This window comes from Diachasmimorpha longicaudata, chromosome 19 (assembly GCF_034640455.1).
Source record: "Diachasmimorpha longicaudata isolate KC_UGA_2023 chromosome 19, iyDiaLong2, whole genome shotgun sequence".
NCBI lineage: Eukaryota > Metazoa > Arthropoda > Insecta > Hymenoptera > Braconidae > Diachasmimorpha > Diachasmimorpha longicaudata.
Window position 1 is genome coordinate 349,654 of NC_087243.1, and position 19,021 is coordinate 368,674.

A 19,021-nucleotide genomic window follows, 5' to 3' on the forward strand; every position below is an offset into this window, starting at 1 on the left:
GATCTACTTACTGATGACTTGGTAGTATACCATAGTGTAGTTTCACTTTCTTTGCACAAGGTTGATCACTTTGATCTTCTGAGTTATCACTGTCACACATATTTTATTGTCAAAAATTAAAATGAAAAATTAAATAAAACGCAGGTTATGTGTACCGTAGTAAACAACAACGTCGAACTGAGTGAGAAGCCACACCGTACACTCTACTACACAGAATATAGATAGGCATACCTTAGTATAGCGTGGCGATTGCTCGCCACGGCAAGTATCGCCACGCCAACGATTCGGTTTAGGAGTGCGCCTATAGATGTTTCACATCAAAAATCTTACTTCTATTAAAATCTTACTCTACCAGAGAATCAATTGGGAGCCCCTCCGCAAAAATACCCTGTTCCAATGTAAAAAATACCAACGCTTTGGCCATTCCAGTTCTAACTGTGCTCTAGGTTGCAGATGCGTGAAATGCGGACACTCCAACTTGACCGGGGAATGTCCTAACCCCATTAACTCGAATAGAGAACTATTAAGATGCATTAATTGCAAGCAGCCCGGTCACCCAGCAAACTACAAAGGTTGTCCCTATGATAAGCATGCAACCAACTTAATTAAAGAAGATCAACAAACGAATTCCCAATCAAAACATGACAAAATTCAAAAAATATTCCAAAAGGTCAATCCCTCTATCTCCTACGCTACAATGACATACCCCAATTCCTCTAGCCCCCCTATCTTACACAAACCTATCAAACCCCCCAAGATCTCACATCTTTCCAAATCCAACACTACCATAATTAAAATCTCCTCACAAGAAACAAACACAGATCCTGAGGGAATCCCGCAATGGGCAAACCTAATGTGTTCCCACATTATCGCTGCAATAAACACAAATTTAAAACCCACCATAGAGCAAGTTGAGAGTAACAAAAATGATATAAGATTGATCATGAATCACCTTAACATAAACATCAATAATGACGACATCCAACCCCACTCAGACCCCATCTAACGCTCAAACTGCCCCTGAGATGAAGAATATAAAAATTATTTCGATCAACGTCAACTCTATTGTTAAGCAACAAAGAAGATTTTTTTACCACAATTTATAGAATATCACAACGTAGATATTGTATGTATCTGCGAGACCAAGCTATGTCGTAAACATAAAATTACATTCGATAATTACGAAATAGGCAGAAACGATAGTACTGATTCTTAATTTTCCGGTGGCACGGCAATCGTAGTGAGGAAAAATATTAAATACTCAATAATCACATACCCTTGGTCTCGGAATAATAGCATTGTCGAGAACACATTATCAGAATCCTTTCAACAGTAGTTAAATCCTTATACATTATCAGCTTATACGTTACAAACGCTGATCGTAATCATCAGATCTTCCTCGACGAATTTTCCAAAATATTCACTGATCTAAAACTCAACGTTGACAGCAGATTTTATGTCATCGCCGGTGACCTTAACTGCCGTCATCCTTCCTACGACACCTAAGGAAATGGGAATTGGATAACGAACGTGTTTTCAAGCTAAATATAATCCCCCCCGAAGGCTTTACATATATTAACGCCCGCTTTTATCTAGACTTAGTACTGGTCGATTCTAGGCTAAAAATTAATAATTTAAATAACGGTAATTAATCATTTCCATAATTTAAATAACGGTAAAACAAGCATATATGTGTGACGTATTGGCCTCTGCCAATGCGTCGTTTTTTGAGTATCGATGCCCAGACATTGGTCAGCAGTTCCACGGCGTCTTGGAGAAGCTGTGGTCAGCTGCCCCAATGTTTGGAGGATCGATTTACTCCCTGCAACGCCATTTGGACAAAAGACTGAACAATCAAACGGATGTTTAGGCCATTGTCAGCACCCAGGTGACGTCGCAGCAGGGATCGAATAAAGCAGTTTCAGGGTTTTTGGCACGTCCAGTATACTGTTTGACTGTATGAGTCTTGCGTCAATGATGACACAAGACAATATTGGTGCACAAAGCCGTGGAACTGCTTAGAATAGCGATTTGGACTTGGAGGAAATTTAGAGACTCGCAGAGAGTCAGATACCTTCCAGCGGCAGACCAAACAGGGTCTTCCACCGCACGTAACCGCGCTCCAAGTCCAACTCAGGACAACCTAATAACGCGTTACCGACCCATTCGCGCAAGGAGTGTATAAGATTAAAAGTAAATATATACATATTTAACATATTCCGCGAGTGAGGTTATTTGTGTTGTTCCCAATCCGTCACCAAGGCACCCCTCCTAGAAGAGTGAACCCGGAGGGCTCACCGACATCTAGCCGGACGGGGCACGACGGCCCACCAGAAGGGGATAAGACACAGGAGTGTCCCATCACCACCAGTCCTAAGAGGGGATATACACCAAGCTACTAGCAACCGCTAGTAGCACCCAGAGAAGTATATATTGTAACGTGACATTTTCTATGGGGGTCGGAAAATGCCCATCACCTTCGCCCTACTTCCCCTTTATCTAATTAGACTCAAAAATTTAAATCAATCGGCGCCAGATACTTTTTAAGCCGGGAGTATCAAACCGGAATTTGGGCTGAACCTCAATCATTAACTTCTAAAATACGCAAAAAACGAAAACGTAACTAAAATCTATATCTAAAAGAAAAAGAGAGGCAATTAGATTTCGGGGAAAGGTAACGGTCCTCGGGTTGCTCAGTGTGCTAGGTTATGGAGAGAGGGGTGAGTTTCAGGTGGAACAAGAGGTATTGGCTACAAAATAAGGGATCTAGGAGGGGAAAAATAAAAAAAAAGTCACGAGAATAGGCGAATTACGTGTATTCTTCCAAATTTTCCGCCCTCCTAATTATCTACAAATAATATGCAAAACTTTACTAACATTAATTCTCTTCGACATTTCCTTTAATTTCTTTCAATTTTGGCCAGGATTAATAACCCTGGATAATCTTTAATAAATTCCCAATTACTATCAAAGCTTCGGGATATGTTACTAAATACTTCGTCTAATTCCCTAAATACGTGTCCCTTAAAAATTTTCCTGCGAACAAGGTGCAAATAATCAACAAATCTTAGAGATTTTGCAGCGCATCTAATATAACGCGTGCGAGAGAGAGAGAGATAGAGAGCGAGAGAGACGGATGCGAAACCCACCACGCGTGGGGAACCTTTTCAAAGGCCGGAAAACATGCTTCCGGAGATTCGTGAAAACGCCTACTTCGTACAGGCGAAAATGAAAAACTTTAACCCATTAAATCGCCATATCCTGGTAGATGTTCTCAGTAAAATTTTAACAATTTCTAATCATTTCTGGCCGTACAGGATCACCGTAATCCTGTCGGAAACGCGAACACTCTTCAATGGGCCCACCCAAGGCGTTACACCAAGGGGGGAATTATCCAGTGAACTGGCGATTTAACATATCTCGAAAACGGCTGAGTGGATTTCCGAAATCCAACAGCCTATTTTAAGAGAATACTTCCCCGAACAATCTCACAAAATGTGAGAGATTTCGCATCATTACTGGCCGACCGGGAACCATTAGAAGTTCCGGCGGAATTTTGATCGGGAGATCGAACGGGGGGATGATGCAATCGCCACCCCGCTCTATCCTTTACACTACTACGCAATACCGCAACCATTATTTCATCCTTTCTTTTATTAAGTCATTACGGCTTGGAATTACCAAAAAAGAAACACTAATTAAACTCTCCAAAAGGATTTTTGGGCCAGGTAAAACCTGGAGAACACTCGTGCCCTATTTGACGGGTAAATCGTTACAACTTGGAGAAATGATTATTAACCCTGATCGTAAACCACCCGGAAGTGCAGAAAGGGCGCTTTGGGCTTAACCCACGGCGAATAAATAAAACAATTAACTCAGCATCAAATCTAGGCGTCTACGTCTGCCTTTTCCCTTCATCCTCGATTTAAACAATTATCCACGGATAACTCTAAGTACTACTTATCCCTTTGATTCGCAGATCGCAACTGATGGATCACGTCGATGTAATCGAATGGGGAAGGACCGGGAGGCTCCGCTCTAGTTCCCGAGGTCCTCCCGAAATTTTCCGAGGGCACCGGGTAGTGTCACCCTCTCTACTCTAATTAGCCTAACCGTAGTCCTGACGCTCCCCTTTACCGACCGGATTCTAGGAACGTGATTGCTCACTAGTGTTTCTGGGGTTTTGGCGCTTTCTGCGGGTTTGACTCTCCGGGATCCAGGGGGGTTGAACAAATATATTCAAAAACCGAAAACTAATGACGTAAATCCTAAACAGCCTGGCAATTCGTCGAAGACAGGGGCTGTACCTGCTTCGAGCGAGCTTCCACCAAAAAACTAAAACGTAAACAATTAATCCCCCTAAAATCCACTTTTTGTAGCGCCGGTATTTCAGCCGGGCTTATTTAAATGCCTGAACGATTAACTAAGGGTGAACCCCACCAAAATTACCGGATGACTCGTATTTTGGCCCTTCTTCGCGATAATTTTAGTGGGCACAAAAAACTCTTACATGGGTCGGTAAAAGGCGAACAATTTCTCAATTGACCACCCGAGGGTGGAGGGGAAAATCTAAAATTCTCTATTTTCCGGGCTTAGCCACACCGGGGTGGAATAGTACAAAATAAATCGAAATTTCTCCCTCTCTTCCCTCTCACTCACGCTTTTTAAACTACTCGTCGTTTCGGGATTTAGTGTTCTCCCTCCCGTCTTTGGGTTCTCGAGAGACATCCCCAAATGTCTGTTACAATATATATAACCCCTTGGTGAGTAGTCTGGGACTATTCACTTCCACTTGGCTATCCAAAGGATCATCGCAGTCCATAGCCACAACCCAAACGTCACATCTGATAGCGATCACAAAGCCCTTAAGAGGTTACATGGGTTTCCTCGGGCAAAAGACGGTCTTTTTTCAATAATTTTTTTTGCATATAAACAATGAAATATTTAGATGAAACTTTTTATTATTTAAAAGATACATATTTAATAAACATTTTGTCAAATTTTCAAAAAAAAATATCAAGATGGCGGCCATTACGACGCCATTTCCGGCAGTCGCTCGGAAAAAAGGTGCCTCCGCGTTGTCAGCAGAACTTCTTTCAGGATTATCTGAAATGAAAGGAAAAAATTCGTGTTTTAGTAAAGACAATAAACTAAGTATTGGACGAAGGAAAAAAAAAATGAAAATTCGATTTTTGGCAGACATTTTTATAAAAAAATGCAAATTTTGATGAAAATTTCTCGAAAATTTTTTATTTTTAAATAGTTGTAATTAAAAAAAAAAAATCCTTCGTTCAAGACCTTGTAAATGATATCTCGAAGACCTGTGTAAAATTTCATTAAGATCGGTTGAGTAGTTCGCGAGAAATCATGACAACCGACTTTGAAAACATAGTTTTGAGAAAAACGCGTTTAAAGTTTTGGACAATAAAAGTGGGGAAAAAAAATTTTTTTTTTCAACTTACATTGAATCGTCGATTCCTGGGCCATAAAGTAGAGAACCTGCTGCAGCTGCAATGTCCAGGGCATCCTTTTACTCCTGTCGATGACGAACCCTGGCTTATCTGGGCTCTAGACACTTTAAACGGCTCTAGACACTTTGAATTACCTGGCCTCGAGCGTCCGTCTTTTCAGGGCTGTATCTCCGAAACTATTACTCGGATCAACTTGAAAATTTAGGACAATATTCTAGAAATGTTATAGAATTTAATAAGACGAAAAAAAATCGATTTTTTGAAACCCTGAAACCCATGTAACCCCTTAATATCAACCATAATCTAGACAATATAAACAACCTTACAATCAAAACCGAGATCACCAACCCCTTTCCCCCTCTATAAATCCACTAACTGGGAGGAATTTACCAAAAATCTCCAACCAAGTTATTCGTCGTCTATTCCACAAGACCGAAACCTCTCTATCACGGAAATCGACACCCATATTACCGAAATATCCGATTTTATCCTCGATTATTTTTCCCATCCAAATTTCAGCCAATAGAATTGCACCATTTGTTGATATTTTGTATAGCCTACCTCGAATTTCAGCGATTATTTTTCCCATCCAAATCTTGGCCAATAGGATTGCACCATTCGACGTTATTTTGTATAGCCAACACGGTATTTCAGCGGAAATTCTTGGAAATTTCACTGGAAATTTTGCATGTTGCCTATATAAAAAAAAAACAAATGATGAAGTAACCCTCAATTGTATCTGACAGATTAAATGGCAATTGGTTGAAAATTTCGTTTCATGGTGCAATTCTATCGGCCAACATTTGGATGGAAAAAATAATCACATATAATACCACAAGTGCTTCACAATTATCGAATATTTCCCGATAGATTCGTTGCAAATAATCTTGTCAAGTTTTCCAGAAAAATCACTAGCGCTTCGCGCTCGTGATTTTTAAACTGGAAAACTTGACAAGATTATTTGTTTGTAGGGAACCTTGAGGGAAATATCTGATAATTTCGAAGTTCGAGTCGTCAAGTTTTTCAGGAAAAATCACTCGTGCTTCGCACTCGTGATTTTTTAACCTGAAAAACTTGACTCCTTCATTTGATTGCAACGAATCTATCGGGAAATATTCGATAATTTTGAAGCACTTGTGGTATTATATGTGAAAAAATCAATGAGTTAATCCCCAAAAATAACCAATCCGGAAACATTAACAAATATATTAACGTCAAAATTAGAAAACTCCAGAAACGTAAATCTAAACTCTTAACGTTATACAATAACCAGTTAAAAACTAACCGAAATGAAAACAATCCCTTAACAATTAAATTCAAAAAATTAATTGCATCTTATAAACAAAAACTTAATCATGAATTTAATAAATCCATAGATAAACATTGGACTAAAATCTTTAACTCGATTGATTTTAGAAACACTGTCAACAAAATATTTCGACCCAAGAATAAACCCCCTATTTTAGAACTTAATATAAACATCAATAATCAACAAATACTAGAAAAAGCGGGATGTCACTTACCTAACCTCCCACTTATCAACAACAAATTTAGTATCAATAATGAAATTGATATTACCAATACTTTTGGGGCTTATTATCAAACAATTAACGCTCCTAGACATTTAAACCTTAATACTAGACTCAAAGAATTAGTGGATTCCGAAGTACATACCTTCGAAGAACAGTTAAACGCAGATATAAATGACAACAAAACTATCACGAATTTTAACACAACTAATAAAGCTTCTAACCCTACCGGCAACTCACAATTAGAAAATTTTTTTACCGACCCCATTGCCATCAAAATCATTCTCAGATACCTCTCCAATAAAACCTCCAGCGCTATCGATAAAATCCTCCCTACCGTATTAAAACACCTATCCCCTGATATTATTTTTGACCTTGCGGTTATAATTAACAATTCCCTCAATAATTACTATTTCCCCGTAGCCTGGAAAACAGCAATTGTCAACCCTATACTAAAAAAAGGCAAAGACCCTTCTGACCCTGTCAGTTACCGACCCATCAGCATGACCCCATCTGTCAGGAAAATCTTTGAAGTGGTCATCAACAATGCCATTGCTAAACATGAGAAAACGAAAAAAATCATCCCGGACAATCAATATGGATTCGGACTACATCATTCTACACTACATGCTGTCCATAAACTAATTTCCGACATTAACGACGAGCTATTCGCTAACCGCATGGTAGGTGCCGTCCTTCTCGACCTCGAGAAGGCATTTGATTCGGTCTGGATAAACTGGCTAATCTTTATCCTTATCAAAAATAAATTCCCCTCAGAACTTATTAGGATCATTTGGCACAAGATCGATAATAAAAAATTCTGCGTTACCAACCATAACAACCTCCTTAGCAATATCTTTGACATTACGGAAGGCCTACAACAAGGCACAATAAATTCTCCAATTTTCTTTTCCATTTTCACCGCTCACATGAATAACGCCTTCATTTTTACTCCGATACTGATAAATTCTCCATCGCATATGCCGACGACAGAATTTTATATCACTCTGGCGACTCCGGTAGCAAAATTGCCGATACCCTTTCCGAATTAACTAATAAAGTACTTCAAATGTACGCCGCCTGGAATCTAAAAGTCAACCCATCCAAGAGCGAAGCCATCCTGTTCCGAAATCCGATCTCCAATATGGGATCAATAAAAAGACGTTCGGTTAAAAAATTCTCAATCACGATTAAAGATCCCGTTACTAATTTAGAAGAAACCATCCTCGTCAAAACCTCTGTCAAATACCTGGGGGTCCAGATAGATAATCTAACTAGATGCTCAACACATCTAGACATCCAAACAGAGAAAGCCAGGTCCCGCTACAAATCGTTAACAAATCTGTTCCACAACGAAAATATTACGAAAAGAGCCTGAGTTATTTGCTACCTTCTTCTAATACGTCCTCTTCTGACATACGCTTCTGAAATTCTCTGGAACATGGGAGCCTTTCAGGTTGAGAAAATCAGACGATTTGAACGAAATTGTCTTAGAGCTTCCCTCTTTTATTACAAATCCTTCCACAGTAATTTTCAACATTACACAAATAATAAAAGCCTCTACGATACAGCCAATATACCCAGAATCGACCACTTCATACTATTTCTTGCCAGAAATTACTATAACAAACTGAAACATATCGATAATCTCACGATTCAATCCCTATCAGAATATCCACCTGAGGAAGCTATTGGCAGGGCGAGATGTGGCAACATAAAGCCCCAGTACTTTACTCAATATGATAAAATGGGCCTCTTCCAAGATGCGCTCAATCGACCAATCCTTTACCATATTAGCAGACATTGCAAAAATAAAAAGATCCCGATAGATGGCTTAGAACCTGCTGTGTTCAAATATTCTTGATGCATCCCTGAAATCGATCTATATGATTTCACACGAGTCAGTAGGGAGTTCTGTTGGTTTCCACCCGAGGTCATATATATTCGCGACATGAAAACTCGCAAACAATTGCTAGGAAATAATGATACCCGACATCGCCCAAACCCTAGAGCAAGGAGAACTCGTCGTTCTTATTTCAGACCCCCATCACGCCTATTACGATTGAGAATCAGCTTCATCACCGTTAGCATAGTTACGTTACTTATTTTTATCTTATATCTTTCTTCTAAATCCTTAAGCGTTGTTTTTTTTCTCACGGTATCTTTAACCGCTTTTTTTTTAAGGCAAGCGTAATTTCACACGTTTGTTACACCCGAGCTAACAATTTAATATCACTCGAGGTGTGTAAGGGCTTCAAATCTTGGTTTCTCTTTGGATGAATCACTTCTGATAAACACCAACACTTTTTTAAAATTGTTATTTATTTTTACAAATGGTAAGGTTACACGAGCAAGCGAGAAGGATACATTGATTTTATATTTGGGAACATAGGTTGCACTCTTGATTTTACCTTGAGATCACTCACTACATACGCGGTTACAAAATTGAGGGTTTTTAGGCTACTCTTTCGCACGATGTCGCTCATAAAACTAAACATTTTGTCTAAGAGGTTCGAGGGCTGGAGGAGGGAACCCTTTCTTCGTCACAACTCCCAAACATTCTGATTATGAATAAAATTGCATCGATACTGTGTTTTATTTTGAACTTTCTGGAGTCGTAAATTCCAGAAATCCGACTTGACCAGAACAGTATCTGCAATTTTCACTACACGCCGAAATGATCTTTGTGTAGTTGTTTGTTAACGAAAAAAAAGGGGATATTCGATGAGGAGACTTGAGGAGGAGGTGACCTTGATTGATGAACACTTGAAATTATTTTATTTAATTTTAATATTTGTTATAGCGAGACAATACATAAGGGTACCTCCGATGAGGTGTTTCTTCTAAGAGATGAGATTTGGAACTGAAATAAATTGTCAAAATGAATTAGTCAAAAAATGATCTGTGATGGGAGGGATAATGTTTTAATTGGAGAATTCGGAAATGCAGGAACTAGGGAGAGGGAGAAATTGGCGCCTTGGGCCTATTCCCCAATAAAAAGTGTCTGGGTGAAAATGTTGTGGGACTATTGAGGGTCGAGTGCTATAAATGGACAGACCATAAAACAATTCTGAAGGGTCTAATGGAGGTATTAGAGAAATGATTTAAGTGAATTTATGGATTTACAATTTTTTCTAAAGCATAAGGCTGAGTGGGATAAATAATTCTAAAAGGTATTAAACAAAAAAAAATGAAAAAATAAGAAATTGAATTGACTGCATATTGAAACTTGTTAATTTCGCGTACTTGAGACGCAACAGATTGGTCAGAAAACATAGAACCCCACCCTTCGAGCTGGGTATTTGAAATTTGGAGTGTACGGGAAAATTCGTTTGCATGTGTTAGGAATTACCCGTTGGGGAAAAATGAACCTTGGAAAAGAAGCAAGTACACAGCTGGCAAAGGATTATGTCATAAACTGGACTCTACGTATGAAAGGACCAGCAAACCCAGTCTTCTAACATATGAAGAAAAAATGAGAGAAAAGAAGAAGAAAAAAAAGAACCAGAAACGCGTATGATTTATGGAGGACCCCTGAAAAGTAGAAAGTGAATGGGAAAGTCCCAGCATCCCGACCAAACCAGGAACATCAAAACGTTCCAAAAAAAGGGAAAACCCGAACCCATGTCCTTTCTTCTTGTGACCTGCCTGTGCCCTTTCTTGATTTGAGATTGTGGGGAAATGTGAGCCTCCAGCCCGCGACCACTCCTAATTAATGTGTTTTTATTTTCCTTTTGTTTCAGGCCGGAGCCCGTTGGGAGGGAGGTGTTGGGCCGGACACCCCAAGAGCGCGGTGGGTCCGCGCTGTGAGGCGCGAGGCGCGTGACCTGGAGGCCGAGGGTGAGCAGGTGCTCGCCCTATACGACGTGTGGGATGCCTGGGCCCTGAGGATCCTCTTCGGGGAGGAGCCCACCCAGCCCGACCTGACGGAGGAGGGCTGGTCCCTGGAGCAGTGGGACTGAGACCCCTCCCCCTGCCCCTTAATCTTAATTTTGTATTCTTAATTTTAAGTTTTTTATAATAAAATTTTTTTTAATATAAATATTTTCATTTTTCTTTTATTTATTTATGTCCCTTTAATTTATTTACTTTCATTTTAAGATATAAGATAGAGATAAAATGAAAAAATCTGTTCTTTAGCTTTAAGTTTTGTGTTAATAAAAATTTTTTTTAATATAAATATTTTCTTTTGTATATTTTTGCTCATTTCCTTTCCTTAAAATTATAGAATAAGAATCGAAAAAAAAAGCTGTATTTTAGTTTTAAGTTTTATTTTAATAAAAATTTTTTCTTATTAAATGTTTTTGTCCTTTTTTTTCACATAATTCCTCCCCTTAGTTGTAAGTTTAAAATAAGAATAAAAGAAATATATTTTTAGTTTTAAGTTGAAATTAAAAAAAAAAATATTTTAGATTTAAGATTATTATTTCAAACAATGTAGTTTAATTTCAAGTTTTTTAATAAAAAAAATTTTTTAAAAATAAATATTTGTTTCCTTTTTCTTTTTAAACATTTACTTCTTTTAATTTTAAATTATTATTAAATAGGAATTGGGTGGGAAAAATTTAAAGGGGGTCTTTTTTTCTAATTTTTATTTATTTATTTATTTTTCTTCATATATAACATACATTTTTCTTACAGCTAATTTTCATTTTCGCGGGCCGCGGGTTTTTGAAACTTCGTATTTCAATTCGAAATACGAACGGCTAAAAACCCGCCTGTCAAAGCTGACGGTGGCGCCCCTGAGAATCGGTAACCCCTCCCAGAAACGTAGATTCCCAGAATTCCACAGTGTCGGTAAAAACGTAGGTCCGCCTCCTGACACCAGGAGGCTCTGCGCAAATGTAAACACTGTAAGGCCCCATTTTTTAAATAATGAATATCTAGTGAACAAATTAACTTAAAAATATGGAAGTTGGATATTAATTATCAACAAATGATTCCCTATCCATTAATAATAACTATTCGAGTCTACAAATAAATATTAAGCGAGTGGAGGAATAGCCCCTACTCATTAAATTGTTTAATTAATTATTAAATAATGAAGACCTACAAACGTTTTTAGTGCATAACAATATTATACAAAACTACAACAATCAATCTAAATGCATAAAATACTTAATTTTTAAAAAACAGTGCGCCAACTAGCAGCGGCTCAATCGTGGTTTTTTGAAACCATAGGGCAGAGTCGCAAAACCATCAAGCCGCCGTTTTGGGCCTGTCGCACGTACGATCTTACTCTCAGGTTTCGTGATGACGTCATGATACACTGTCCGACGAATACCATGATAGTCGATCTGGTAGGGATCTGCTTTATCGACAACGAGCGCGCGAATCGAGTCGTAATGAATTTGTTTACGCGATTCATAATTCAGTCTAACCCCTTTTATTTTGCTAACTTCCGCAATACTACCGTCCGGTTTTTTTACGCGATAAGTATAAAATTTAGGCCCCCCAGAGACAAAAGAAGTAATGAAACTTCCTTCTCCGTAGCCCTCTACTTCGTCGGTCAAATCCCCTAGAAAATTCCCTACCGGTAATTCATTTGATCCATCGCTGACGTAAATTACCGAATCTGTATCATAATATAAAACACGTTCTTGCTGTTTTTCTAGATAAGAATATAACTTTAGACGCGCGTGAGCGGTTGTATAAGCCGCAATAACGACATTAGCCTTAGTGGACATTTCCGCGGCTTCATTTAAATGTTTCCAGGACATGAAGAGAGTGTCGTTATCGACAGGAACAAGTCCTGTTACTTCAATTTCAGGATTAAACATTATATTTGCAAATTCCTCATGTGTTCGAATAATAGCTTTTTTTGTCAAGTTCTCCCTCTTCCCAAATTTACCCCAGAGACAGTTTAAACAAAGTTTTGCTACTGCTCTTAATCCGGCATTCTTTTGAATTTTATCTTTGTCAGGTTTTATACCTTCTCGCGCCTCATATTCAGCAATATATCTATTCTTTGATTCATCATCTACACACTCAGCAGGCCAATCCGAAGCCTCTTGTTTTATTTTCAAAAAAGTGTTAAGTCAACGCTGATGGTCAATGTAGAATCGTCAGAGCTTGACAGAGCGGAGGAGTTATTACCCCCTGAGCTGCTGGATATCCTTGGGGAAGACCCAAGTAAACCCAAAGAAGTCCCCATTACATTCAATGCAGCAATCAAGGTTAGAATGCAGAAATGGCTTCAAGAAGGACTCCAAGAGGATGTTAAGAAGAGTATCCTCGAGAAATATCCTAAAAAAGGAGAATTACGCCTGGAAACTCCAAAAATCAATGTGGAGATCAGAGCAGCCCTATCCGAAATTGCCAAGAAGCGTGATGTTCATTTTGTGAATTCACAAAATTCAGCAGGATCAGCACTGTCAGCTCTGGGAGCAGCAATGTCAATGGTCGTTGACAATCCAGAGGATGGCATTGACCAAGAATTGTTGGTATCATACCTCTGGGATGCATCAAAGTTGATGTGTGATGTTTTTCATCAATTCTCAGTAGCTAGAAGATCATTCATCACGCCGTTACTGAATAAATCAGTGAAACCGACAGTGGAAGCCACTAAACCTGACGAGTGGCTCTATGGCGAAAAATTCGCCGAGCAGATCAAGGAGGCAAAAACAGTGGAGAAGGCCTGCGCCAATATCAAGGCTCCGGAGAAACCCTCAATCACAGCCAACAAGGGACAGGGAAACGTCAGACACCCACCTGCGAGATACAAGCAGGTGGGTGGCTATCAGAAACGACAGACACTGAACTTCAAACCAAGAACATTCACGCAGACATCCCGCCCTGCGAGCTCCAAGACGTCATCAACGTCGAATCGAGCGACGATAACAAAGAAATAGATGAGGTAATCATCCCTGCCGGTCGTTTGAGATTATTTACTGACGTTTGGAGAGAAATTACAACAGATAAATTCATAATCCAGTGTCTTCAGGGATATAAAATCCCGTTCAGAAAAATTCCACATCAATTTAAACCTCCAAATGCTCCGTCTCGGTTAGCAAAAAATTGGACCACCATTAGCGCAGAGATTGAGAAATTATTAATCAAAGGCGCAATTGAGGAATGTTCAGAGGAGGAAGGACAATTTATTTCGTCATATTTTCTTATTCCTAAGCCTGATGGCTCCAACAGGTTTATTTTCAATTTGAAGAGATTAAATCGATTTGTTGTACAAAAGCATTTCAAAATGGAAGATATAAGATCAGTTAAGATCCTTCTGAATCAAGGGGATTGGATGGCATCTTTAGACTTAAAAGACGCATATTTTTTAATGCCTGTACATAGGGATCATCGTAAATATTTACGATTCCAATTTAATGGGAAGCTTTTCCAATTTACATGCCTACCTTTTGGTTTATGTTCCAGTCCGTATGTTTACACAAAGATCTTTAAACCTGTCATGTATAAATTAAGAATTCAGGGTATTCGTACAGTGATTTATATTGACGATCTTATAATTATCGCAAATTCGTATTCCGAATGTTCGAATCAAGTGAAAATAGCTCGGGACTTGATTGAACGATTGGGGTTTATAATTAATTATCAAAAGAGCTCGTTGATACCTAATCAGCGTTGCAGATATTTGGGGTTTATAATTAATTCAATAGATTATCGGTTAGAACTCACTGACAAGAAAAAAGAACAAATTTCCACCTTATGCGGTGAGTTACAAATAGGAATATCATGTCAAATCCGTGAATTTGCAAAATTACTTGGTATTTTGACAGCGGCTTGCCACGCGGTTGCATATGGGTCAATTCATTGTAAACATTTAGAAAGAAAAAAGTTTCTAGCCTTGTTACTGAATGATTATAATTATGAGGGCGAAATGATTATTGAGGAATCCATGATGAAAGACCTGAACTGGTGGGAAAGAAATTCGTTGATAGGATTTAATCCTATTAGAACGAACGATTTCAAGATGGAAATTTTTTCGGATGCATCGCTCACAGGTTGGGGAGCACACTGCGAAGGGGTAAGCTCTCATGGATTCTGGTCAATAAAAAATAGGAAGTTCAGCATCAATTACCTTGAATTACTTGCGGTGTTCCACGGGTTAAAATGTTTTGCATCTCGCCTTTCGAACTGTGAGATTCTTCTGAGGGTTGATAATACCACGGCTATATCATACGTCAACCGAACAGGTGGGGTACAGTTCCCTCATCTAAGCAATTTAGCCAGGGAAATTTGGAGCTGGTGTGAAAGTAAAAACCTGTGGGTGTTTGCCTCATACATAGCTTCAGAAGAGAATATAGAGGCAGATCGAGCCTCTCGAATTTTGAATATAGATACGGAATGGGAATTGAACAAAAAGATATTCAAAGAAATTTCTCAGAAATTTGGTCCATTCTCTATCGACTTGTTTGCATCAGAATCAAACAGAAAGTGTGAGAGGTTTTGCTCTAGATTCCCTAGTCCTGGAACTTGTACGGTAGATGCTTTCACCATTCCGTGGAGAACTGAAAGGTTCTACGCTTTTCCACCTTTCTCACTAATTTTGAGAACTTTACAAAAAATTTCACGAGATAAAGCAGAGGGTATTGTAGTAGTACCGGATTGGCCCACGCAACCGTGGTACCCGCTGTTCATGTCCCTTCTAATATCTCCACCTTTGATAATGAAACCAGAGAAAAATCTATTACTCTCACCTTGCAGGGAGAAGATCCATCCGCTAGCACCGAAACTCTCTTTGATGGCAGGAGTTTTATCAGGAAAGCGTTCTTGAATAAAGGGGTCGATGAAGAGGCAGCAGAAATTTTAGTGGATTCACTTGCCTCATCGACAATTAAACAATATCAAAGTGCCTTACGTCCATGGAGAGATTTCAGTTTAAAAAATAATATAAATCCATATAAGTCGAGTTCAACAGACATTATCAAATTTCTCTTCGAGAAATTTCAAAATGGGGCGAGTTATACAGGGCTAAATACTACCCGTTCTGCAATCTCTCTAATTTCATCTGAAGATATTCATACCGATGGATTAATCTCGCGTTTTCTAAAAGGGATTTATAGGAAAAAACCGAGCAGACCAAGATATGCCTCAACTTGGGACCCTGCGCCAGTGTTAGATTATTTAAAAAATCTTAAACCCCTTGTGGATTTATCACTTAGAGAAGCCACAGAAAAAGTAGTGACTCTTATGGCTTTGACCACTGCGCATAGATTACAAACCCTTGCGGCTATAAACATAGATAATATTGAGTACTCCGATTCAGGTATAAAAATAAAAATTCCCGATTTAATAAAGACGTCTAAAGCAAAGAGTTTCCAACCTGAACTTGTACTACCAGTATTTAAAGCAAAACCAGAATTGTGTGTCGGCTCACTCATCAAAGAATATTTAAAAATGACTAATGAGTTCAGACCGAAAAATAATAAGAATTTATTTATTTGCACTCGTAAACCCTATGAAAAAGCATCAACAGATACACTGAGCCACTGGATAAAATCTACTTTAAATAAAGCAGGAGTGGATACAACTCAGTTTACAGCATATAGCACGCGTCATGCCTCTGTTTCTGCGGCTTATCGAGGGGGTGTTAGTATTGATACCATTAGACGCACTGTGGGATGGTCAAAAAACTCTCAGGTGTTCGCCAAATTTTATAATAAGCCTCTGACTAACACAGAAGACTTCGCATTAAGTATATTGAATACCTAAGGGTGATAAAGATGTACGTTGTTCATTATTGTGTGAAATATTTGGTTAATAAAGACCAAAGTATTAACAAAAGAAGAGTTATCGGCAGCGCTAAAACTACAATTATTCATCATCGAGAACGAGACGCTGAATATAATTGGCCGATCAAACGAGCCCGCCTTCGGCGCCTTCGGCGGGCTCGTTTGATCGTAATTGTATGAAGACGTCTCGTTCGAAGATGATGAACTCCCACCCGTTCTACAAGAACAACCCATACAAGGAAAAAATTCCTTTTTATATAAACCCACATCATCATAAGAATGCCGATAACGCAATTTACAATTGGGATCTCTAAACAAATGAAAAAAGAACGGCGGTCGGTACCAGGATACCTCAGAGTACCAATGGCGCAATTTTTTCAAAAAACCGCCTTTTGCTCTAAAAAGTTGTGAAGTAAGCCATGACAAGCATGACTACAATTATTCATCATCTTCGAACGAGACGTTTTCATATAATTACGATCAAACTTCGCCCGCCTTCGGCGGGCTCGTTTGATCGGCCAATTGCCCGTGAAACTCTCGATTACAATCGTCACACACTATTTTATCAACAATCGTAGAGTCACACGGAGGATTCTACAAACACCTATCACAAGTCTTATCACAAACATGTCCTTGCGTAGTGTAAGGTTTGTTACAATGCTCGCAATAATACTTCACGCCAAAGAATGAAGGTAAATTTTGGATTGGCTCATAGTGGTTCTCTTCAGGATAATACACAATCGGTAAGGTATATCGGACGGCCATCTTTCTGCTAATCAATTCAGGTGTACCATCGTAGAGCACAGGGCGATCTTTTCCGTTTCTCATGAGGGAATACACCTTGATAAGGCATCCTTCTTCAGCCAAGTATCGCTGATATTGAGCAACTTCCTGTAGACCACAGCCTTCGTCAGGAGCAATGACTCCTGCCCTTCGAGTTAGTCTTTCGGCCTCCTTACGTTGCATTTTTCCCTTGCATTGCCGGATTGCCTGCCATACCTCGTGGATCTTGCCCTTATCCGCTCTGGTTTTTAATTTTTCTGCATGTGCTTTGGCCACAACAAGTGATCGGGCTAGACACAAGCCATCTTCATTCGAAATCTGAAGGATACATTTTCTACTAAACCCTCTTTTCATGCCGTTTTCAAGGAAACCTTGACCTACCGGGGCTTCAGCCACGTGAAGTTTGATCCAAAACTTATCGGCACATCCGAAACCGTTTGCGCTCTGCGCGATAGAGCTGACAAGATTCCATAGATCTTGAAACTCATATCCTTTGATCGCACGTGGACTTATTCAGGCATTGTCTCTTTGCATATTTGCAAAATTGAATGTAAGGCACATTCGATTCACACCACGCCCTCCAGCCTCAATAATTTTATTATAGACATCACGAAAAGCTTCTTCAACCCAGTCGGCAGGGTCACGACTTTCAGGTAAAGGGTTGATTGCAAACTCCATCACATGTGTGTCGAGTTTGAAACGTGGAAGTCTCCGGCGTGATCGTCGTATTGTCCTTAAGGCCGGCAATCGATTTTCAATCTCTTCTTCGCGGCCATTTTGTTGATCTGAAATTGGGTTTAGTATTTTTCAATAAAAAAGTATGCCTAAAATTTTTTCTCGGTATTTTAAAAGGTATGAAGCTAGATACTTACCATTCTGTTGATCTAGTAAATCTAGATTAAACTCTTCAACAGCTTCCAAAGCCCTAGGGTCACTCACAACATTTTCACCACCACCACATTGAATATCAAAGAGCTCAGAATTTTCGAATAAATCTCCATCAAAATTATTTTCAATGACAAAATCACCGAATAACTCAAGGTCAAAATTATTTATCCAATCAAAATCTCCCTGTGGAGGTGTAGTATTTTCTTCGGACGGGTCACTGGGCCTCGCTAAATTGTTTGGGTCCGACATTGTGAATGTCCCTTGGACGACTGCAGTTAGTGCGAGAAAATTCGGCCTATATTGGGAAAAGTCCGGGGTTTTACTGTTGGCGCCACAGGGGGGCTACTGCACTTCTTCACCTTTTTTTACCTGCCCCCGCCTACGCGCATTGTCCTTGTCCTAGTCATAGGCAAGCCCACTTGACCCCAATACAGGTGCATTACGTCACGCCCCTCTCTAGCATTTTCAAATCCATATTTTCGGATATCGTAAAATTGTATAAAATGATGAGATTTTAGGCATGATTAATCAGAAGGCAATATGGACACGAGGTGGAAACATCCCTTTACTGCAATGATTTGTGGTCCCACGGGTTGTGGAAAAACATTTTTTGTTAAAAGGTTTTTGAAGGAAATTAAGCAAATGTGCGATACAC

At 39.1% G+C, this 19,021-nt stretch overlaps 1 protein-coding gene and 1 long non-coding RNA gene across 2 annotated transcripts; one reads left to right on the plus strand and one right to left on the minus strand.

Moving 5' to 3' along the window:
* Positions 1 to 5,002: 5,002 nt before the first annotated feature.
* On the minus strand, positions 5,003 to 7,384 carry LOC135171200 (uncharacterized). Its single transcript, XR_010300509.1, has 3 exons — positions 7,146 to 7,384; positions 5,463 to 5,663; positions 5,003 to 5,106 (listed from the first exon to the last, which is right to left on the minus strand). It is a non-coding gene; the product is annotated as an uncharacterized LOC135171200 (long non-coding RNA).
* A 2,981-nt stretch (positions 7,385 to 10,365) lies between these two features.
* LOC135171370 (uncharacterized) lies at positions 10,366 to 16,675 on the plus strand. Its single transcript, XM_064137854.1, has 6 exons — positions 10,366 to 10,452; positions 10,546 to 10,683; positions 10,744 to 10,952; positions 12,996 to 13,728; positions 13,773 to 15,560; positions 15,668 to 16,675. Exons 1-6 carry the CDS (start codon positions 10,366 to 10,368, stop codon positions 16,673 to 16,675), a joined length of 3,963 nt encoding a protein of 1,320 aa, XP_063993924.1.
* Positions 16,676 to 19,021: the final 2,346 nt, after the last annotated feature.